This window comes from Bufo gargarizans, chromosome 3, assembly GCF_014858855.1.
Source record: "Bufo gargarizans isolate SCDJY-AF-19 chromosome 3, ASM1485885v1, whole genome shotgun sequence".
Classification (NCBI taxonomy): Eukaryota; Metazoa; Chordata; class Amphibia; order Anura; family Bufonidae; genus Bufo; species Bufo gargarizans.
This window is the reverse complement of record NC_058082.1, coordinates 3,919,841-3,943,285: the sequence shown is the minus strand read 5'-3', so window position 1 is coordinate 3,943,285 and position 23,445 is coordinate 3,919,841. Positions and strand designations below refer to the sequence as shown.

Sequence of the window (23,445 nt, the reverse complement as noted above, 5' to 3'; positions counted from 1 at the left end):
TAGAGGAGACTGCGGTGCCCCCTCCTGCCAGGATGTATAGACTGGGGGGTCTATAGGAGACTGCGGTGCCCCCTCCTGTCAGGATGTATAGACTGGGGGGGTCTAGAGGAGACTGCGGTGCCCCCTCCTGCCAGGATGTATAGACTGGGGGTCTAGAGGAGACTGCGGTGCCCCCTCCTGTCAGGATGTATAGACTGGGGGTCTAGAGGAGACTGCGGTGCCCCCTCCTGTCAGGATGTATAGACTGGGGGGTCTAGAGGAGACTGCGGTGCCCCCTCCTGCCAGGATGTATAGACTGGGGGGTCTAGAGGAGACTGCGGTGCCCCCTCCTGCCAGGATGTATAGACTGGGGGGTCTAGAGGAGACTGCGGTGCCCCCTCCTGCCAGGATGTATAGACTGGGGGGGTCTAGAGGAGGACTGCGGTGCCCCCTCCTGCCAGGATGTATAGACTGGGGGGTCTATAGGAGACTGCGGTGCCCCCTCCTGTCAGGATGTATAGACTGGGGGGTCTAGAGGAGACTGCGGTGCCCCCTCCTGCCAGGATGTATAGACTGGGGGGTCTAGAGGAGACTGCGGTGCCCCCTCCTGCCAGGATGTATAGACTGGGGGGTCTAGAGGAGACTGCGGTGCCCCCTCCTGCCAGGATGTATAGACTGGGGGTCTATAGGAGACTGCGGTGCCCCCTCCTGCCAGGATGTATAGACTGGGGGTCTAGAGGAGACTGCGGTGCCCCCTCCTGCCAGGATGTATAGACTGGGGGGTCTAGAGGAGACTGCGGTGCCCCCTCCTGCCAGGATGTATAGACTGGGGGGTCTAGAGGAGACTGCGGTGCCTCCTCCTGCCAGGATGTATAGACTGGGGGGTCTATAGGAGACTGCGGTGCCCCCTCCTGCCAGGATGTATAGACTGGGGGGTCTATAGGAGACTGCGGTGCCCCCTCCTGCCAGGATGTATAGACTGGGGGGTCTAGAGGAGACTGCGGTGCCCCCTCCTGCCAGGATGTATAGACTGGGGGGTCTATAGGAGACTGCGGTGCCCCCTCCTGCCAGGATGTATAGACTGGGGGGTCTAGAGGAGACTGCGGTGCCCCCTCCTGCCAGGATGTATAGACTGGGGGGTCTATAGGAGACTGCGGTGCCCCCTCCTGCCAGGATGTATAGACTGGGGGGTCTAGAGGAGACTGCGGTGCCCCCTCCTGTCAGGATGTATAGACTGGGGGGTCTAGAGGAGACTGCGGTGCCCCCTCCTGCCAGGATGTATAGACTGGGGGGGGTCTAGAGGAGACTGCGGTGCCCCCTCCTGCCAGGATGTATAGACTGGGTGGTCTAGAGGAGACTGCGGTGCCCCCTCCTGCCAGGATGTATAGACTGGGGGGTCTATAGGAGACTGCGGTGCCCCCTCCTGTCAGGATGTATAGACTGGGGGGTCTATAGGAGACTGCGGTGCCCCCTCCTGCCAGGATGTATAGACTGGGGGGTCTATAGGAGACTGCGGTGCCCCCTCCTGCCAGGATGTATAGACTGGGGGGTCTAGAGGAGACTGCGGTGCCCCCTCCTGCCAGGATGTATAGACTGGGGGGTCTAGAGGAGACTGCGGTGCCCCCTCCTGCCAGGATGTATAGACTGGGGGGGTCTAGAGGAGACTGCGGTGCCCCCTCCTGTCAGGATGTATAGACTGGGGGGTCTAGAGGAGACTGCGGTGCCCCCTCCTGCCAGGATGTATAGACTGGGGGGTCTAGAGGAGACTGCGGTGCCCCCTCCTGTCAGGATGTATAGACTGGGGGGTCTATAGGAGACTGCGGTGCCCCCTCCTGTCAGGATGTATAGACTGGGGGGTCTATAGGAGACTGCGGTGCCCCCTCCTGTCAGGATGTATAGACTGGAGGGTCTAGAGGAGACTGCGGTGCCCCCTCCTGCCAGGATTTATAGACTGGGGGGTCTATAGGAGACTGCGGTGCCCCCTCCTGCCAGGATGTATAGACTGGGGGTCTAGAGGAGACTGCGGTGCCCCCTCCAGCCAGGATGTATAGACTGGGGGGTCTATAGGAGACTGCGGTGCCTCCTCCTGCCAGGATGTATAGACTGGGGGGTCTAGAGGAGACTGCGGTGCCCCCTCCTGCCAGGATGTATAGACTGGGGGGTCTAGAGGAGACTGCGGTGCCCCCTCCTGTCAGGATGTATAGACTGGGGGGTCTAGAGGAGACTGCGGTGCCCCCTCCTGCCAGGATGTATAGACTGGGGGGTCTAGAGGAGACTGCGGTGCCCCCTCCTGCCAGGATGTATAGACTGGGGGGTCTATAGGAGACTGCGGTGCCCCCTCCTGCCAGGATGTATAGACTGGGGGGTCTAGAGGAGACTGCGGTGCCCCCTCCTGCCAGGATGTATAGACTGGGGGGTCTAGAGGAGACTGCGGTGCCCCCTCCTGCCAGGATGTATAGACTGGGGGGTCTATAGGAGACTGCGGTGCCCCCTCCTGTCAGGATGTATAGACTGGGGGTCTAGAGGAGACTGCGGTGCCCCCTCCTGCCAGGATGTATAGACTGGGGGGTCTATAGGAGACTGCGGTGCCTCCTCCTGCCAGGATGTATAGACTGGGGGGTCTAGAGGAGACTGCGGTGCCCCCTCCTGCCAGGATGTATAGACTGGGGGGTCTAGAGGAGACTGCGGTGCCCCCTCCTGTCAGGATGTATAGACTGGGGGGTCTAGAGGAGACTGCGGTGCCCCCTCCTGCCAGGATGTATAGACTGGGGGGTCTAGAGGAGACTGCGGTGCCCCCTCCTGCCAGGATGTATAGACTGGGGGGTCTATAGGAGACTGCGGTGCCCCCTCCTGCCAGGATGTATAGACTGGGGGGTCTAGAGGAGACTGCGGTGCCCCCTCCTGCCAGGATGTATAGACTGGGGGGTCTAGAGGAGACTGCGGTGCCCCCTCCTGTCAGGATGTATAGACTGGGGGGTCTAGAGGAGACTGCGGTGCCCCCTCCTGCCAGGATGTATAGACTGGGGGGTCTAGAGGAGACTGCGGTGCCCCCTCCTGCCAGGATGTATAGACTGGGGGTCTAGAGGAGACTGCGGTGCCCCCTCCTGCCAGGATGTATAGACTGGGGGGTCTAGAGGAGACTGCGGTGCCCCCTCCTGCCAGGATGTATAGACTGGGGGGTCAATAGGAGACTGCGGTGCCCCCTCCTGTCAGGATGTATAGACTGGGGGGTCTATAGGAGACTGCGGTGCCTCCTCCTGCCAGGATGTATAGACTGGGGGTCTAGAGGAGACTGCGGTGCCCCCTCCTGTCAGGATGTATAGACTGGGGGGGTCTAGAGGAGACTGCGGTGCCCCCTCCTGCCAGGATGTATAGACTGGGGGGTCTAGAGGAGACTGAGGTGCCCCCTCCTGCCAGGATGTATAGACTGGGGGTCTAGAGGAGACTGCGGTGCCCCCTCCTGTCAGGATGTATAGACTGGGGGTCTAGAGGAGACTGCGGTGCTCCCTCCTGCCAGGATTTATAGACTGGGGGGTCTAGAGGAGACTGAGGTGCCTCCTCCTGCCAGGATGTATAGACTGGGGGGTCTAGAGGAGACTGCGGTGCCCCCTCCTGCCAGGATGTATAGACTGGGGGTCTATAGGAGACTGCGGTGCCCCCTCCTGCCAGGATGTATAGACTGGGGGGTCTATAGGAGACTGCGGTGCCCCCTCCTGTCAGGATTTATAGACTGGGGGGTCTAGAGGAGACTGCGGTGCCCCCTCCTGCCAGGATGTATAGACTGGGGGTCTATAGGAGACTGCGGTGCCCCCTCCTGCCAGGATGTATAGACTGGGGGGTCTATAGGAGACTGCGGTGCCCCCTCCTGTCAGGATGTATAGACTGGGGGGTCTAGAGGAGACTGCGGTGCCCCCTCCTGTCAGGATGTATAGACTGGGGGGGTCTAGAGGAGACTGCGGTGCCCCCTCCTGTCAGGATGTATAGACTGGGGGTCTAGAGGAGACTGCGGTGCCCCCTCCTGCCAGGATGTATAGACTGGGGGGTCTAGAGGAGACTGCGGTGCCCCCTCCTGTCAGGATGTATAGACTGGGGGGTCTAGAGGAGACTGCGGTGCCCCCTCCTGTCAGGATGTATAGACTGGGGGGTCTAGAGGAGACTGAGGTGCCCCCTCCTGCCAGGATGTATAGACTGGGGGGTCTATAGGAGACTGCGGTGCCCCCTCCTGCCAGGATTTATAGACTGGGGGTCTAGAGGAGACTGCGGTGCCCCCTCCTGTCAGGATGTATAGACTGGGGGGTCTAGAGGAGACTGCGGTGCCCCCTCCTGCCAGGATTTATAGACTGGGGGGTCTAGAGGAGACTGCGGTGCCTCCTCCTGCCAGGATGTATAGACTGGGGGGTCTATAGGAGACTGCGGTGCCCCCTCCTGCCAGGATGTATAGACTGGGGGGTCTAGAGGAGACTGCGGTGACCCCTCCTGCCAGGATGTATAGACTGGGGGGTCTGGAGGAGACTGCGGTGCCCCCTCCTGTCAGGATGTATAGACTGGGGGGTCTAGAGGAGACTGCGGTGCCCCCTCCTGTCAGGATGTATAGACTGGGGGTCTAGAGGAGACTGCGGTGCCCCCTCCTGCCAGGATGTATAGACTGGGGGGTCTAGAGGAGACTGCGGTGCCCCCTCCTGTCAGGATGTATAGACTGGGGGTCTAGAGGAGACTGCGGTGCCCCCTCCTGCCAGGATGTATAGACTGGGGGGTCTAGAGGAGACTGAGGTGCCCCCTCCTGTCAGGATGTATAGACTGGGGGGTCTAGAGGAGACTGCGGTGCCCCCTCCTGCCAGGATTTATAGACTGAGGGGTCTAGAGGAGACTGCGGTGCCTCCTCCTGCCAGGATTTATAGACTGAGGGGTCTAGAGGAGACTGCGGTGACCCCTCCTGCCAGGATGTATAGACTGAGGGGTCTAGAGGAGACTGCGGTGCCCCCTGCTGCCAGGATGTATAGACTGGGGGGTCTAGAGGAGACTGCGGTGCCCCCTCCTGCCAGGATGTATAGACTGGGGGGTCTAGAGGAGACTGCGGTGCCCCCTCCTGTCAGGATGTATAGACTGGGGGGTCTAGAGGAGACTGCGGTGCCCCCTCCTGTCAGGATGTATAGACTGGGGGGTCTAGAGGAGACTGCGGTGCCCCCTCCTGTCAGGATGTATAGACTGGGGGGTCTAGAGGAGACTGCGGTGCCCCCTCCTGCCAGGATGTATAGACTGGGGGGTCTGGAGGAGACTGCGGTGCCCCCTCCTGTCAGGATGTATAGACTGGGGGGTCTGGAGGAGACTGCGGTGCCCCCTCCTGGCAGGATGTATAGACTGGGGGGTCTAGAGGAGACTGCGGTGCCCCCTCCTGCCAGGATGTATAGACTGGGGGGTCTAGAGGAGACTGAGGTGCCCCCTCCTGCCAGGATGTATAGACTGGGGGGTCTAGAGGAGACTGCGGTGCCCCCTCCTGCCAGGATGTATAGACTGGGGGGTCTAGAGGAGACTGCGGTGCCCCCTCCTGCCAGGATGTATAGACTGGGGGGTCTAGAGGAGACAGCGGTGCCCCCTCCTGCCAGGATGTATAGACTGGGGGGTCTATAGGAGACTGCGGTGCCCCCTCCTGTCAGGATGTATAGACTGGGGGGTCTATAGGAGACTGCGGTGCCTCCTCCTGCCAGGATGTATAGACTGGGGGTCTAGAGGAGACTGAGGTGCCCCCTCCTGCCAGGATGTATAGACTGGGGGGGTCTAGAGGAGACTGAGGTGCCCCCTCCTGCCAGGATTTATAGACTGGGGGGTCTAGAGGAGACTGCGGTGCCCCCTCCTGCCAGGATGTATAGACTGGGGGTCTAGAGGAGACTGCGGTGCCTCCTCCTGCCAGGATTTATAGACTGGGGGGTCTAGAGGAGACTGCGGTGCCCCCTCCTGCCAGGATGTATAGACTGGGGGGTCTAGAGGAGACTGCGGTGCCCCCTCCTGCCAGGATGTATAGACTGGGGGGTCTAGAGGAGACTGCGGTGCCCCCTCCTGCCAGGATGTATAGACTGGGGGGTCTAGAGGAGACTGCGGTGCCCCCTCCTGCCAGGATGTATAGACTGGGGGGTCTAGAGGAGACTGCGGTGCCCCCTCCTGTCAGGATGTATAGACTGGGGGGTCTAGAGGAGACTGCGGTGCCCCCTCCTGTCAGGATGTATAGACTGGGGGGTCTATAGGAGACTGCGGTGCCCCCTCCTGCCAGGATTTATAGACTGGGGGGTCTAGAGGAGACTGCGGTGCCCCCTCCTGCCAGGATGTATAGACTGGGGGGTCTAGAGGAGACTGCGGTGCCTCCTCCTGCCAGGATGTATAGACTGGGGGGTCTAGAGGAGACTGCGGTGCCCCCTCCTGCCAGGATTTATAGACTGGGGGGGTCTAGAGGAGACTGAGGTGCCCCCTCCTGCCAGGATGTATAGACTGGGGGGTCTAGAGGAGACTGCGGTGCCCCCTCCTGTCAGGATGTATAGACTGGGGGTCTAGAGGAGACTGCGGTGCCCCCTCCTGCCAGGATGTATAGACTGGGGGGTCTATAGGAGACTGCGGTGCCCCCTCCTGCCAGGATTTATAGACTGGGGGGTCTAGAGGAGACTGCGGTGCCCCCTCCTGCCAGGATGTATAGACTGGGGGGTCTAGAGGAGACTGCGGTGCCTCCTCCTGCCAGGATGTATAGACTGGGGGGTCTAGAGGAGACTGCGGTGCCCCCTCCTGCCAGGATGTATAGACTGGGGGGTCTAGAGGAGACTGCGGTGCCCCCTCCTGTCAGGATGTATAGACTGGGGGGTCTAGAGGAGACTGCGGTGCCCCCTCCTGCCAGGATGTGTAGACTGGGGGGTCTAGAGGAGACTGCGGTGCCCCCTCCTGCCAGGATGTGTAGACTGGGGGGTCTAGAGGAGACTGCGGTGCCCCCTCCTGCCAGGATGTATAGACTGGGGGTCTAGAGGAGACTGCGGTGCCCCCTCCTGCCAGGATGTATAGACTGGGGGGTCTAGAGGAGACTGCGGTGCCCCCTCCTGCCAGGATGTATAGACTGGGGGTCTAGAGGAGACTGCGGTGCCCCCTCCTGCCAGGATGTATAGACTGGGGGGTCTAGAGGAGACTGCGGTGCCCCCTCCTGCCAGGATGTATAGACTGGGGGGTCTAGAGGAGACTGCGGTGCCCCTCCTGCCAGGATGTATAGACTGGGGGGTCTAGAGGAGACTGCGGTGCCCCCTCCTGTCAGGATGTATAGACTGGGGGGTCTAGAGGAGACTGCGGTGCCCCCTCCTGTCAGGATGTATAGACTGGGGGGTCTAGAGGAGACTGCGGTGCCCCCTCCTGCCAGGATGTATAGACTGGGGGGTCTAGAGGAGACTGCGGTGCCCCCTCCTGTCAGGATGTATAGACTGGGGGGTCTAGAGGAGACTGCGGTGCCCCCTCCTGCCAGGATGTGTAGACTGGGGGGTCTAGAGGAGACTGCGGTGCCCCCTCCTGTCAGGATGTATAGACTGGGGGGTCTAGAGGAGACTGCGGTGCCTCCTCCTGCCAGGATGTATAGACTGGGGGGTCTATAGGAGACTGCGGTGCCCCCTCCTGCCAGGATGTATAGACTGGGGGGTCTAGAGGAGACTGCGGTGCCCCCTCCTGCCTGATGATAATGGCCTGGAGACTCCTGGGAGGAGAGGGGTGCCAGGGTCGGGTGGAGGTGATGTTGTCACCCTGAGCTCTGGACACTTACTCACTGCTTCTGTTTTAGGGTCTTCTGTGCTCTCGGGCCTTGGAGGGCAGCATATTCGCCAGGTTGTCCCAGCATCAGCCCTGCCACCTGGTAAATGCCGAGAAATGCCAATGCCTGGAGGACTGAGGATTGAGGGGCACCAGCAGAGGGCGCATTACCTGTCTCTGAACGTTCATTCTCTACGCTACATCCTACACAGTGATGGCTGTATCCAGGAGGCTCTGCGCCAACTGCAGAGTCTGCTCCAGGTGAGGAAGAGACGTCCAGGTGAGGAAGAGACAGGGTTTATGGTCAGGAGAGGCTGCAGAGACGGTTCATGGTCAGGGGAGGCTGCAGAGACTGTTCATGGTCAGGAGAGGCTGCAGAGACGGTTCATGGTCAGGAGAGGCTGCAGAGACGGTTCATGGTCAGGAGAGGCTGCAGAGACGGTTCATGGTCAGGAGAGGCTGCAGAGACGGTTCATGGTCAGGAGAGGCTGCAGAGACGGTTCATGGTCAGGAGAGGCTGCAGAGACGGTTCATGGTCAGGAGAGGCTCAGAGTTGGTTCATTATTTTCTGCAGGACTCCTTTGCAGAGGTGAGGACATTCTGTGAAGACCAGGCCTGGCTGTGTGAGGTCCACCGCTATGTCCAGTCCTGGTCTTCTCATGTTCTGGAGACCCTCCGGGGAAGTTCTTCTCGAGATTATGAAGAACTGATCCTTAAACTTCAGCAGTGGGAACAGCGAGTCTGCGGACTGAAGGATTGTGTCACCACGGCCATGCTGGAGGTCAGCTGTGAGCTCATCCACACACGGACTGGTAAGCTACACGATTGCTGCTCTGGGGGTTCCATCTGTGGTGACTGATCTGAGTGCTGTCATACACGTGCCCTGGGTTTTATGGAATGTCCTCGTTTTGGAGATTGTTTCATTTGTTGGATGAAGCTTCATTTTTCAAGTTTTTTCAATGGAAAATTTGAAAAAGTAAAATAAAATTCTGTCCTTGTATCTGGCATCACCGAATGCGACCTGAGCAGTACAATGACCGCACCACTTCTCGCTGGGGGATTCCATAGATTCTGGTTCTTGTATATAAAAAAAAGAATCAAAAGTGCTGAAAATGTTTTATGTTCCCCAAAATGATACGTATGGAAGCCACACTTTTAGCAAGCAATGAACCTTTAGCAGTGATACGCTGGGTCACTGCACCCCTCCCTCCAGAAGATTCAAGCCCTGAATCATCACCCTGGTAAAGCCACCGGTGTGCAGCTCGCTTGGCAATAACGAGGGTTTGGCTTACAGAATCGCTTCCATAGGAGGAGAACTGAATACAGTCCTGAAGACGTCGGTGTGAAGGAATCTCGTCTCCATCTGTGGATCTGTGATCCCTTTTTTTACCTCTTAGTAGTTGCTGAAGTTCTAGTCCTCCATCTGAAGTCCCCTAGCTTTCCCAACCTCACTAGATCAGAGACCATGGAGCACCACAGGCTCCAGTGGTGAGAGCGGCACGTGTCCACGCCAGGTTCATACATCTCCAAGGTCCACCACCACCATGTTCTGTGCGGTGACAGCAGCCAGCACTACTGAGGACATGGTGGCTTCACGATGCCGTCTTGCACACACGCAGGTTTTTCTCTGCAGCCGTTCTGATGTTGTGTTATCTGTATAGGCTGCGGCCTGGGCGCCATATTACACGATCTCCTCGCCCTCCTGACCTCAGAGGTGGCTGACAAGTCCCAATCCCTCATCTGGGAGCTATCACGGGCTCTGGAGATCTTCAGAGGAGTCTCAACAGAGATTTCTGCATTCTCCAAGTGCGCTCATCAGGTAAGAGGTCATGGACCACAGATTACAGGAGCTGGGAAAGGGCAGCGTCCGAGGGAGCGTCGATGTCTACAGGGTGATGGGGGGCCCCAGTATGTACAGGGTGATGGGGGGAGCCCCAGTATGTACAGGGTGATGGGGAGCCCCAGTATGTACAGGGTGATGGGGGGCCCCAGTATGTACAGGGTGATGGGGGGCCCCAGTATGTACAGGGTGATGGGGGGCCCCAGTATGTACAGGGTGATGGGGGAGCCCCAGTATGTACAGGGTTATGGGGGGAGCCCCAGTATGTACAGGGTGATGATGGGGAGCCCCAGTATGTACAGGGTTATGGGGGGAGCCCCAGTATGTACAGGGTGATGGGGGGAGCCCCAGTATGTACAGGGTGATGGGGAGCCCCAGTATGTACAGGGTGATGGGGAGCCCCAGTATGTACAGGGTGATGGGGAGCCCCAGTATGTACAGGGTGATGGGGTGCCCCAGTATGTACAGGGTGATGGGGAGAGCCCCAGTATGTACAGGGTGATGGGGGGAGCCCCAGTATGTACAGGGTGATGGGGGGAGCCCCAGTATGTACAGGGTGATGGGGAGAGCCCCAGTATGTACAGGGTGATGGGGAGAGCCCCAGTATGTACAGGGTGATGGGGGAGCCCCAGTATGTACAGGGTGATGGGGGGCCCCAGTATGTACAGGGTGATGGGGGGCCCCAGTATGTACAGGGTGATGGGGGAGCCCCAGTATGTACAGGGTGATGGGGAGCCCCAGTATGTACAGGGTGATGGGGAGCCCCAGTATGTACAGGGTGATGGGGAGCCCCAGTATGTACAGGGTGATGGGGAGCCCCAGTATGTACAGGGTGATGGGGGAGCCCCAGTATGTACAGTACAGGGTGATGGGGGGAGCCCCAGTATGTACAGGGTGATGGGGGGGCCCCAGTATGTACAGGGTGATGGGGGGGGGAGCCCCAGTATGTACAGGGTGATGGGGGGAGCCCCAGTATGTACAGGGTGATGGGGGGAGCCCCAGTATGTACAGGGTGATGGGGGAGCCCCAGTATGTACAGGGTGATGGGGAGCCCCAGTATGTACAGGGTGATGGGGGGCCCCAGTATGTACAGGGTGATGGGGGGCCCCAGTAGTACAGGGTGATGGGGGGCCCCAGTATGTACAGGGTGATGGGGGGCCCCAGTATGTACAGGGTGATGGGGGGAGCCCCAGTATGTACAGGGTGATGGGGGGAGCCCCAGTATGTACAGGGTGATGGGGGGAGCCCAGTATGTACAGGGTGATGGGGGGAGCCCCAGTATGTACAGGGTGATGGGGGGAGCCCCAGTATGTACAGGGTGATGGGGGGAGCCCCAGTATGTACAGGGTGATGGGGGGAGCCCCAGTATGTACAGGGTGATGGGGGGATGCCCCAGTATGTACAGGGTGATGGGGGGAGCCCCAGTATGTACAGGGTGATGGGGGGAAGCCCCAGTATGTACAGGGTGATGGGGGGAAGCCCCAGTATGTACAGGATGATGGGGGGGCTCGATGTGTAGGGTGATGGGGGGAGCCCCAGTATGTACAGGGTGATGGGGGAGCCCCAGTATGTACAGTACAGGGTGATGGGGGGAGCCCCAGTATGTACAGGGTGATGGGGGGAGGCCCAGTATGTACAGGGTGATGGGGGGAGCCCCAGTATGTACAGTACAGGGTGATGGGGGGAGCCCCAGTATGTACAGTACAGGGATGGGGGGAGCCCCAGTATGTACAGGGTGATGGGGGGGGGGCCCCAGTATGTACAGGGTGATGGGGGGAGCCCCAGTATGTACAGGGTGATGGGGGAGCCCCAGTATGTACAGGGTGATGGGGGGAGCCCCAGTATGTACAGGGTGATGGGGGGAGCCCCAGTATGTACAGGGTGATGGGGGGAGCCCCAGTATGTACAGGGTGATGGGGGGAAGCCCCAGTATGTACAGGGTGATGGGGAGCCCCAGTATGTACAGGGTGATGGGGGGAGCCCCCAGTATGTACAGGGTGATGGGGGGGGGAGCCCCAGTATGTACAGGGTGATGGGGGGAGCCCCGAGTATGTACAGGGTGATGGGGGGAGCCCCAGTATGTACAGGGTGATGGGGGGAGCCCCAGTATGTACAGGGTGATGGGGGGAGCCCCAGTATGTACAGGGTGATGGGGGGAGCCCCAGTATGTACAGGGTGATGGGGGAGCCCCAGTATGTACAGGGTGATGGGGGGAGCCCCAGTATGTACAGGGTGATGGGGGGAGCCCCAGTATGTACAGGGTGATGGGGGGAGCCCCAGTATGTACAGGGTGATGGGGGGAGCCCCAGTATGTACAGGGTGATGGGGAGCCCCAGTATGTACAGGGTGATGGGGAGCCCCAGTATGTACAGGGTGATGGGGAGCCCCAGTATGTACAGGGTGATGGGGGGAGCCCCAGTATGTACAGGGTGATGGGGGAGCCCCAGTATGTACAGGGTGATGGGGGGATGCCCCAGTATGTACAGGGTGATGGGGGGAGCCCCAGTATGTACAGGGTGATGGGGGGAGCCCCAGTATGTACAGGGTGATGGGGGAGCCCCAGTATGTACAGGGTGATGGGGAAAGCCCCAGTATGTACAGGGTGATGGGGGGAGCCCCAGTATGTACAGGGTGATGGGGGGAGCCCCAGTATGTACAGTACAGGGTGATGGGGGGAGCCCCAGTATGTACAGGGTGATGGGGGGAGCCCCAGTATGTACAGGGTGATGGGGGGAGCCCCAGTATGTACAGTACAGGGTGATGGGGGGAGCCCCAGTATGTACAGGGTGATGGGGGGAGCCCCAGTATGTACAGTACAGGGTGATGGGGGGAGCCCCAGTATGTACAGGGTGATGGGGAGCCCCAGTATGTACAGGGTGATGGGGGGAGCCCCAGTATGTACAGGGTGATGGGGGGAGCCCCAGTATGTACAGGGTGATGGGGAGCCCCAGTATGTACAGGGTGATGGGGGGAGCCCCAGTATGTACAGGGTGATGGGGGGAGCCCCAGTATGTACAGAGTGATGGGGGGGAGCCCCAGTATGTACAGGGTGATGGGGGGAGCCCCAGTATGTACAGGGTGATGGGGGGAGCCCCAGTATGTACAGGGTGATGGGGGAGCCCCAGTATGTACAGGGTGATGGGGGGAGCCCCAGTATGTACAGGGTGATGGGGGGAGCCCCAGTATGTACAGGGTGATGGGGGGAGCCCCAGTATGTACAGGGTGATGGGGGGAGCCCCAGTATGTACAGGGTGATGGGGGGAGCCCCAGTATGTACAGGGTGATGGGGGAGCCCCAGTATGTACAGGGTGATGGGGGAGCCCCAGTATGTACAGGGTGATGGGGGGAGCCCCAGTATGTACAGTACAGGGTGATGGGGGGAGCCCCAGTATGTACAGGGTGATGGGGGGAGCCCCAGTATGTACAGGGTGATGGGGGGAGCCCCAGTATGTACAGGGTGATGGGGGGAGCCCCAGTATGTACAGGGTGATGGGGGGAGCCCCAGTATGTACAGGGTGATGGGGGGAGCCCCAGTATGTACAGGGTGATGGGGGGGAGCCCCAGTATGTACAGTACAGGGTGATGGGGGGAGCCCCAGTATGTACAGGGTGATGGGGAGCCCCAGTATGTACAGGGTGATGGGGGGAGCCCCAGTATGTACAGGGTGATGGGGGAGCCCCAGTATGTACAGGGTGATGGGGGAAGCCCCAGTATGTACAGGGTGATGGGGGGAGCCCCAGTATGTACAGTACAGGGTGATGGGGGGAGCCCCAGTATGTACAGGGTGATGGGGGGAGCCCCAGTATGTACAGGGTGATGGGGGGAGCCCCAGTATGTACAGGGTGATGGGGGGAGCCCCAGTATGTACAGGGTGATGGGGGGAGCCCCAGTATGTACAGGGTGATGGGGGGAGCCCCAGTATGTACAGGGTGATGGGGGGAGCCCCAGTATGTACAGGGTGATGGGGGGAGCCCCAGTATGTACAGGGTGATGGGGGGAGCCCCAGTATGTACAGTACAGGGTGATGGGGGGAGCCCCAGTATGTACAGGGTGATGGGGGGAGCCCCAGTATGTACAGGGTGATGGGGGAGCCCCAGTATGTACAGGGTGATGGGGGGAGCCCCAGTATGTACAGTACAGGGTGATGGGGAGAGCCCCAGTATGTACAGGGTGATGGGGGAGAGCCCCAGTATGTACAGGGTGATGGGGGGAGCCCCAGTATGTACAGGGTGATGGGGGAGCCCCAGTATGTACAGGGTGATGGGGGGAGCCCCAGTATGTACAGGGTGATGGGGGGAGCCCCAGTATGTACAGGGTGATGGGGGGAGCCCCAGTATGTACAGGGTGATGGGGGGAGCCCCAGTATGTACAGGGTGATGGGGGGAGCCCCAGTATGTACAGGGTGATGGGGGGAGCCCCAGTATGTACAGGGTGATGGGGGGAGCCCCAGTATGTACAGGGTGATGGGGGAGCCCCAGTATGTACAGGGTGATGGGGGGAGCCCCAGTATGTACAGTACAGGGTGATGGGGGGAGCCCCAGTATGTACAGGGTGATGGGGGGAGCCCCAGTATGTACAGGGTGATGGGGGGAGCCCAGTATGTACAGGGTGATGGGGGGAGCCCCAGTATGTACAGGGTGATGGGGGGAGCCCCAGTATGTACAGGGTGATGGGGGGAGCCCAGTATGTACAGGGTGATGGGGGGGAGCCCCAGTATGTACAGGGTGATGGGGGGAGCCCCAGTATGTACAGGGTGATGGGGGGAGCCCCAGTATGTACAGGGTGATGGGGGGAGCCCCAGTATGTACAGGGTGATGGGGGGAGCCCCAGTATGTACAGGGTGATGGGGGAGCCCCAGTATGTACAGGGTGATGGGGGGAGCCCCAGTATGTACAGGGTGATGGGGGGAGCCCCAGTATGTACAGGGTGATGGGGGGAGCCCCAGTATGTACAGGGTGATGGGGGGGAGCCCCAGTATGTACAGGGTGATGGGGGGGGAGCCCCAGTATGTACAGGGTGATGGGGGGAGCCCCAGTATGTACAGGGTGATGGGGGGAGCCCCAGTATGTACAGGGTGATGGGGGGAGCCCCAGTATGTACAGGGTGATGGGGGGAAGCCCCAGTATGTACAGGATGATGGGGGGGGGGGCTCGATGTGTAGGGTGATAGGGGGAGCCCCAGTATGTACAGGGTGATGGGGGGAAGCCCCAGTATGTACAGGGTGATGGGGGGAAGCCCCAGTATGTACAGGATGATGGGGGGGCTCGATGTGTAGGGTGATGGGGGAGCCCCAGTATGTACAGGGTGATGGGGGGAAGCCCCAGTATGTACAGGGTGATGGGGGGAAGCCCCAGTATGTACAGGGTGATGGGGAAACTCAATCTGTACAGGGTGATGGGGGGGAGCCCCAGTATGTACAGGGTGATGGGGGGGAGCCCCAGTATGTACAGGGTGATGGGGGGGAGCCCCAGTATGTACAGGGTGATGGGGGGAAGCCCCAGTATGTACAGGATGATGGGGGGGCTCGATGTGTAGGGTGATGGGGGGGAGCCCCAGTATGTACAGGGTGATGGGGGGAAGCCCCAGTATGTACAGGGTGATGGGGGGAAGCCCAGTATGTACAGGATGATGGGGGGCTCGATGTGTAGGGTGATGGGGGGAGCCCCAGTATGTACAGGGTGATGGGGGGAAGCCCCAGTATGTACAGGGTGATGGGGGGAAGCCCCAGTATGTACAGGGTGATGGGGGGAAGCCCCAGTATGTACAGGGTGATGGGGGGAAGCCCCAGTATGTACAGGGTGATGGGGGGGGAAGCCCAGTATGTACAGGATGATGGGGGGAGCCCCAGTATGTACAGGGTAATGGGGGGGCTCGATGTGTAGGGTGATAGGGGGAGCCCCAGTATGTACAGGGTAATGGGGGGGCTCGATGTGTAGGGTGATGGGGGGGACACACGGGCTGGGATCTTGTAGTCCTACCCCTGGGTTCGCTTGCTTCTGCCATTATCACATTTCCTAGTCATCTTCCCATTATCACACCTCCAGCCCCCCAATGTCTTCTCATTCCTCCCGTGTCCTCAGTTTCTGATCTCCTCTTCCTGTCCATCCCACGTTCCTTCATGTGGTGCCCAGGTTTCCCTCCATATGTAATGCCCCCCAATGTCTCCTCTTTCTTCCCCTGTGTCCTCAGCCTCTGATCTCCTCTTCCTGTCCATCCCACGTTCCTTCATGTGGTGCCCAGGTTTCCCTCCATATGTAATGCCCCCCAATGTCTCCTCATTCTTCCCCTGTGTCCTCAGCCTCTGATCTCCTCTTCCTGTCCATCCCACGTTCCTTCATGTGGTGCCCAGGTTTCCCTCCATATGTAATGCCCCCAAATGTCTCCTCATTCTTCCCCTGTGTCCTCAGCTTCTGATCTCTTCCTGTCCATCCCACGTTCCTTCATGTGGTGCCCAGGTTTCCCTCCATATGTAATGCCCCCCAATGTCTCCTCATTCTTCCCCTGTGTCCTCAGCCTCTGATCTCCTCTTCCTGTCCATCCCACGTTCCTTCATGTGGTGCCCAGGTTTCCCTCCATATGTAATGCCCCCCAATGTCTTCTCATTCCTCCCGTGTCCTCAGTTTCTGATCTCCTCTTCCTGTCCATCCCACGTTCCTTCATGTGGTGCCCAGGTTTCCCTCCATATGTAATGCCCCCCAATGTCTCCTCATTCTTCCCCTGTGTCCTCAGCCTCTGATCTCCTCTTCCTGTCCATCCCACGTTCCTTCATGTGGTGCCCAGGTTTCCCTCCATATGTAATGCCCCCCAATGTCTCCTCATTCTTCCCCTGTGTCCTCAGCCTCTGATCTCCTCATCCTTGGATCACTCATGTTCCTCTTCTCATCCATCCCACATTCCTTTGTGTGGTGTGTAGGTTTTCATGGAGGAGTTCTGCAGCTGTCTTGCGGGTTTATTCTTTTCGTATGAGCTGTGGACATTATTTTTAATAGGTTGCTGAGTACAAAGTGAGAAAATGTGAATTAGAAGAGCAAGTGGAACATGTCCGCTCCCTCCGCGAGGTCATCCGCATGAACTACCGACAACAGACAGCAGAAGAGCAGAAGGTGAATAACGAGGTAAGAGGACTCTTCATGTGAAGGCTGCTGCCGCTGAACACTGGCCCATGTTCTGTAGAACCTTCTGGTGGGATTAGACGTGTGGTGTTCTTAGTTGACAGAAACCTGGGACATGTTCCAGCATTTCCTGAAGACTTCATCTAAGTTCCTGAGCAGTCACCTCTCCTCCATGTCCAGCAGCCTGGAGCATTCATTCCAGGCCTGTTATAAAGAGGCAGAAGATCTGATCGCAGCGTCCTCCTCTGATCATTACAGAGACCCCGACCAGAACGTGGCTGTAATTCTGAGTGATCTGGGAACTCTGCACCACAAGTTGTGTTCTTCTCTGTCTCAGCTGCGAGACTTTAGTCACTCCCGTCAGGTCCTACAAGGTGAGGAAGCAATAGCTATCTCCATGTTCTTCTGTCTCCATGTCTCATTCTCTCCATATCTTCCTGTGTCTGTCCCATTTATGTCTCACTCATCTGTGTCACATTACTTCCCTGTCCCTATGTCTCTACATCCCCTTTATCTCTGTGTTCCCTAATTTCTACATCCCCTTTCTCTCTGTGCTCCCTCATCTCTACATCCCCTTTATCTCTGTGCTCCCTCATCTCTACATCCCCTTTATCTCTGTGCTCCCTCATCTCTACATCCCCTTTATCTCTGTGCTCCCTCATCTCTACATCCCCTTTATCTCTGTGCTCCCTCATCTCTACATCCCCTTTATCTCTGTGCTCCCTCATCTCTACATCCCCTTTTATCTCTGTGCTCCCTCATCTCTACATCCCCTTTTATCTCTGTGCTCCCTCATCTCTACATCCCCTTTTATCTCTGTGCTCCCTCATCTCTACATCCCCTTTATCTCTGTGCTCCCTCATCTCTACATCCCCTTTATCTCTGTGCTCCCTCATCTCTACATCCCCTTTATCTCTGTGCTCCCTCATCTCTACATCCCCTTTATCTCTGTGCTCCCTCATCTCTACATCCCTTATCTCTGTGCTCCCTCATCTCTACATCCCTTTATCTCTGTGCTCCCTCATCTCTACATCCCCTTTATCTCTGTGCTCCCTCATCTCTACATCCCCTTTATCTCTGTGCTCCCTCATCTCTACATCCCCTTTATCTCTGTGTTGTTGAAGACATTATCTGATTCTTGGAACCAGAATGTTGTATGAAAGTTACTACCAGATAATTGGAGAAGAAAGAGTCCATCACTACCACCGCCGGGTAACATCCAGGACGGATGCCCCCGGTTCTTTTCCGGAGATGAAGCTTTGTTTAGATCATCAGATCCAGAGACAGCGAGTGTTCCCGCTCTTGTCCCACCTCATACCCAGAGAGGTGTCACCTCCATGCCTCCAGCCTGTTCTTGACTTCCCATTTTCTTTCTTTACTTTCCTTCCCCATTTTTGCCCATTTACATGTGGAGGAGATCTTATCAGACAGTGAGACATTGAAGACTAGAGTGCATGCTCATTGATTGAATTTAAACCTTACGCTGCTTGCTGGTTGGTTGTAGTGTTGCTTGATGGTGACCATTACCCAGGAAGACGGAGGGAAAATCCCAGTCAGGACCCTCGTGTTCATACATTTGTTGCATACAACCCTGTAAATAGTAAACCCGTCCCCTAGAGAGAGAACGCCATCACAGAAAGCCGAAACATGTTCCCCAAAGCCACGGAGGCCATTTAAGCAGAGAGATCTCATCCTTCCTGCTCAGATCTACGTGCTGCCCTACCTGACTGTAGCTACGAGGACCCTCCAATATTAGATCAATGTATTGGCCATGTATGTTCATCATACATAATGTGAATATGTGTATGTCAGATAGTTATATCACTGGCACCCTCCTTCTCGTTGCTCATTTCCACCATGGTACTCCAGCTTCTTGTCTCCACCATATTCTCCTGGCTGGTCTTCTCCATCACCTTCTCCAGGCTGCATGTCTTCACCATGTTCTTCCCACTGCTTGTTTCCACCATGTTACCCTTGCTGTCTGTCTCCACGATCTTCTCCTAGCTGGTTTCCACCGCATTCACCCAGCTACACGTCTCCACCATGTTCTCCTGACTGCTCATTTCCACCACAACTTCTTGCCTCTACCATGTTTTCTGGTCTCCTCCACAATATTCTCTTAGTTACAGGTCTTTACCATATTCTCCTGACTGCTCACTTCCGGCATGGTACCACAGCTTCATGGTACCACAGTCTCCACTATGTTCTCCTGGCTGGTCTTCTCTACGTGGTTCTCTCAGCTGCATGTCTCCACCACATTTTCCTCATTGCTTTTTTCCACCATGGTACTCAAGGCTCTTGTCACCACCATGTTTTCTGGTCTTCTCCAATACATTCTGTGAGCTGCATGTCTCCACCACGTTCTCCTCACTGCTGATTTCAACCATGGTGCCCCAGCTTTTTGTCTCAACCTTGTTCTCCTGGCTGGTCTTCCCTACCACGTTCTCCCAGCGGCATGTCTCCACCATGTTCTCCTGGCTGGTCTTCTCCACCACGTTCTCCCAGCTGCATGTCTCCACTATGTTCTCCTCACTGCATGTTTCCAACATGTTACCCCAGCTTTTTGTCTCCACTATGTCCTCCCAGCTGCATTTCTGTGCCATGTTTTCCTCACTTCTCATTTGCACCATATTATCCCAACTTCTTGTCTCTACCATATTCTCCTGGCGGGTCTTCTCCACCATGTTCTGCCAACTGCGTGTCTCCACCACTTTCTGCTCTTGTGGAGTTAATATAACACACTTGACTTTCTGTAGGTAAAAGCTTTGACTTCTCGACAATCTTTGTTGGGGAGAAGCAGATTCAGGCACGGCAAGACTCTTGGAAACTGCTGTCCAGATGCAGAGAGCAGATCACTGCCTGGAAGCTCAGGCCCTTCATGAAGGTAATAACCAGTGTCTTATCTCTAAGGCACAGGAGACTGTGTCCCATGGGATGCATGGTGCTCCTCAGTGCTCCACCTCATTTCATCTCCTTCTATAGGTAAACATTGAGCAGATGAGAGAGAAGCTGCAGCAGTGGGAGAATAGTCTGCAGGACCTTATGCTAATACTCCTGGATGAGGACCCTATTCTACAAAGTGTGCGGGGTTGTCTTCAGGATTTCTCTCAGCACCTTCCTCTGCTCCAATCATTGCTGGACCCTGCTGTTAAGCACAAGCACTGGGCAGCCATCTTTGACGGTAACTTTAGGAGTTTTAATTTGTCTAGTTTTGAATGTCCTTTTTCTGTTCTGTGGCCACGCCGCTGATTATTACCCAGTTAATTCCATGTTCTTTTAGTGATGGGGAAGACCTCTGAAGAGCCAGAGACTCTAACTCTGATGGAGCTGCTGTCGGACCCGATCCTGAAGGAGCAGGAACAAATTCACAAGGTCAGGGTGAAGAACCCGGGCAGTGGGATACTTACGTATTCCCAAGAGAAGTGAATGTCTTATCATGACATGTTCTTAAGATCTGCTTGTAATGCTGCATAACTGTATCTCTTACTAATCCTTAGAGATATCAGGTCTTCCACTCCATTCACCTCCAAAGCTGCAGTCCAAATTCTGTGGGCTGGCTGCCAGACTCCAGACCTCATTTGTTCTGTTTTATCCTTTTAGACCCTGCTCCAAGCACGTGCAGAGTTCTCCGTCTTACAGGACTTTGAGAAGATTCAGACATTCTGGCAAGAAAGAGAATTCCGTCTGGTCAGATTCCTCCTCTGTGTCACTAGAGAGGATCCCGCTCCTGACCTATTCAAGAGACCGCCAAGTGGAAAATTCAGGGACCGTACCAAAGGGTACAGCACCCAAGACACTGGCACCTTCCTTCTAGCTGGTAAGGGGATACAAACCTAACTATAAGTATTTACACCATGCCTGCCCCTCACTCCTCCATCTATCCAGTCATCCACATCTGCCCCTCACTCCTCCATCTATCCAGTCACCCTCATCTGCCCCTCACTTCTCCATCTATCCAGTGATCTCCTCTGCCCCTCACTACTCAATCTATCCAGCCATCCACATCTGCACCTCACTCCTCCATCTATCCAGTCATCCACATCTGCCCCTCACTCCTCCATCTATCCAGTCATCTCCTCTGCCCATCACTACTCAATCTATCCAGCCATCCACATCTGCACCTCACTCCTCCATCTATCCAGTCATCCACATCTGCACCTCACTCCTCCATCTATCCAGTCATCCACATCTGCACCTCACTCCTCCATCTATCCAGTCATCCACATCTGCCCCTCACTCCTCCATCTATCCAGTCATTATCTCTGCCCCTCACTCCTCCATCTATCCAGTCATCTCCTCTGCCCAGCTCTCCTCCATCTATCCAGTCATCTCCTCTGCCCAGCTCTCCTCCATCTATACAGTCATCTCCTCTGCCCAGCTCTCCTCCATCTATACAGTCTGTGACGAAACCAACCTCGCCACAGTGTTTTGGAGGGGGCTTGTTGCCAGCCTCTTGCCTCAGGATTATGGCCCATACTAACTTTAAAGAAGACAGGCCGGCCGCACAGCTTAAATCTGTCTTTGGAATTGTATTTTGTTATGTGAGGGCACCCAGATGGCTAGTTTTTTATTGTATTCGTGTGGTCTGAGTGCCATTCGCCTAATGATATGCACTCAGACTTGAGCTATCTGGGGATATGTTAAATGTCTGTGTTTGCTGTGGGAGTGTGCCATTGTGTGTTTAAATGGTGATTTCTGTCCTGTTGTCCCCACATGTGTATTGGCGATCTCCCCTTTGTCCTGAGAGATAATTGGATTATTCCTCGGTTGTCTCTGGGGCAGAGAGGAGGAAACCATGATGCATTGTGGGGATGTGTTGTATCTGTTCGGTGTGTCGCAGTCTCCATTCTGGTCCCCTGGGGGCGTGTCCACCAGATGGGGACCTGCATAAATACGGGCGGGTAGCCCTCAATAAAGTGTTCCTGTTTATCCTTCATCATGTTGAGTCTGGTGTTTGGATAACTGATCAAACTGGGGGATTGCTATACGCTGAAGATTTGCTATACTCCCCTGGCATAGCTACTAGCTCTTGTAAGAGCTGTTCCTGCTCTCTGGCTGTAGGAGAGGTTCACCCACTGGAGCCTGGAGCCTTGTCGTAGGTCCAGCGTGGGATGGCGTCCTAGTGTAAGGAGAAGCAGCTCGGAGACACCGTTCGTGGAGTATATTGAGGGCAACGCTAGTATCCGTACAGCGCCCCTGGCTACAGCAGGATGGAATCGGCTAGTCTTCGAACAGCGTTCCACTACGAGGAGGACGATGACCCGGACTGGAGGGATGCAGTCCGGAAAGGCGTCTGGCACGATGCCCTCGAAGATGTACAGCGTCGGCGGGGCGAGGGTCTCCCCAGTGAGGAGCAGCAGTTGCGGATGCGAGTGGCCCTGCGAATGCCCCTTCTGGGAGAGGAGCCCCTGAATGAGTGGGTGACAGAACTGGAGAGCCTGGTATGGAAGGAGCTTTGGCTAGATGACGCCTACCAGGCACTCTGGTGGTATGTGATTCGGCACTCTCCCTGGATGGCTGAGCACGACAGACCTGAGGGTGAGGATTATGATGGCCCTGGCCTGTTGTTTGAGGCCTTCGCAGAACCGGAGTTCGGAGATGCTGGAGGGTCCCGGTTCTGGGATATCTATGACTACAGAGAGGCTATGCATGATTGGGCTACAGCGAGAGAGGTGAGACAAGACCTGGCATCTCTAGTGACAAAGGAGTGGGAGCTGGAGCAGGACTACCAATACTTCTTCAGCTCAATTCGGTCCCAATATACACTGCCAGAGAGCTGGGTGGCAGTCCCAGACCTACAACCCTACAGCTGGGAAGACCCGACTGAAGTATCCCCTGCTTCAGTACCAGCTACAGAGGTAGGGGTCCTCATAGACTGGTCCTGTGAGGAACCACAACAGGCAGGTGGAGACGGGACCGAGGGCTCTCCACCGGGATGCTGGGATGCTGGCCCAGACCCTCAGCAGCAGCCGGAGTTGCCAGGTGTGGACGCAGGTGATCCTGACTCGCAAATGTTGAGGGACCTCACAGACTGGTCCTGGGAGGACCCACAGATGGCAGGTGGAGATGGGACCGAGGTCTCTCTACTGGCCCTACAGGGATGCTGGGCCGCATGCCCAGATCTCCAGCGGCAGTGCATATCACAGGGAGAGGAGACAACCGGTCTCTCTCCCCAGCGGCAACCTGAGTTCCAGGGGGAGGAGATGCGGGGTCCCTCTGCCTTACAGCAACCAGAGTCCTGGGGAGGAGAGGCAACCGGCCTCACCTTCCACCAGCAGCCGGAGATACCGGGAAAAGGGGAACACAAGCCCCTCTGCATGGGCGCAGATGAGACCGCGGGCTCGGTGCCAGTCCTACAGGGATGCTGGACAGTCGGTCCAGATCCCCATCCATCTCCGCAGGGATACCAGGAGGAGGAGGTAAGTGTCACGGACGGTGTACAGGAAACAAGGCAAAGCAACATGTATAAACGACTCGCTGGATCCAAAAACTAAGGAACCAAGGGAGACCCCTGCAGAAGACCTGGCACTTTCCCTGGCTGCTCAGCCTATGCAAAGATCCGAATGGTGGAGGTTTGCATATCCACGAACCTTGACTATAAAGCCCTGAGCACCCTACAATAGTGAGGGGACACGACCACCGGCTCCCTACACAAGATACAGAGGGAGTCAGGGTCACCTGGGATCCAGCAAACAGATAATAACAGATAAAGGTACAACACTTAGCTTTGAAGCAAACAGGAGGACAGAG

The 23,445-nt window shown here is 56.9% G+C and overlaps 1 protein-coding gene across 1 annotated transcript in view; it reads left to right on the top strand.

Moving 5' to 3' along the window:
• Nucleotides 1-23,445, top strand: part of DNHD1 (dynein heavy chain domain 1) — a 110,239-nt gene that overhangs the window by 22,055 nt on the left and 64,739 nt on the right. The window contains exons 7-15 of the mRNA XM_044283985.1: nucleotides 7,775-8,004; nucleotides 8,318-8,555; nucleotides 9,405-9,562; nucleotides 16,573-16,698; nucleotides 16,793-17,069; nucleotides 19,452-19,579; nucleotides 19,678-19,876; nucleotides 19,976-20,067; nucleotides 20,296-20,512. Coding sequence (XP_044139920.1) covers nucleotides 7,775-8,004; nucleotides 8,318-8,555; nucleotides 9,405-9,562; nucleotides 16,573-16,698; nucleotides 16,793-17,069; nucleotides 19,452-19,579; nucleotides 19,678-19,876; nucleotides 19,976-20,067; nucleotides 20,296-20,512 — 1,665 coding nt within the window. The remainder of the gene's footprint in view (nucleotides 1-7,774; nucleotides 8,005-8,317; nucleotides 8,556-9,404; nucleotides 9,563-16,572; nucleotides 16,699-16,792; nucleotides 17,070-19,451; nucleotides 19,580-19,677; nucleotides 19,877-19,975; nucleotides 20,068-20,295; nucleotides 20,513-23,445) is intronic.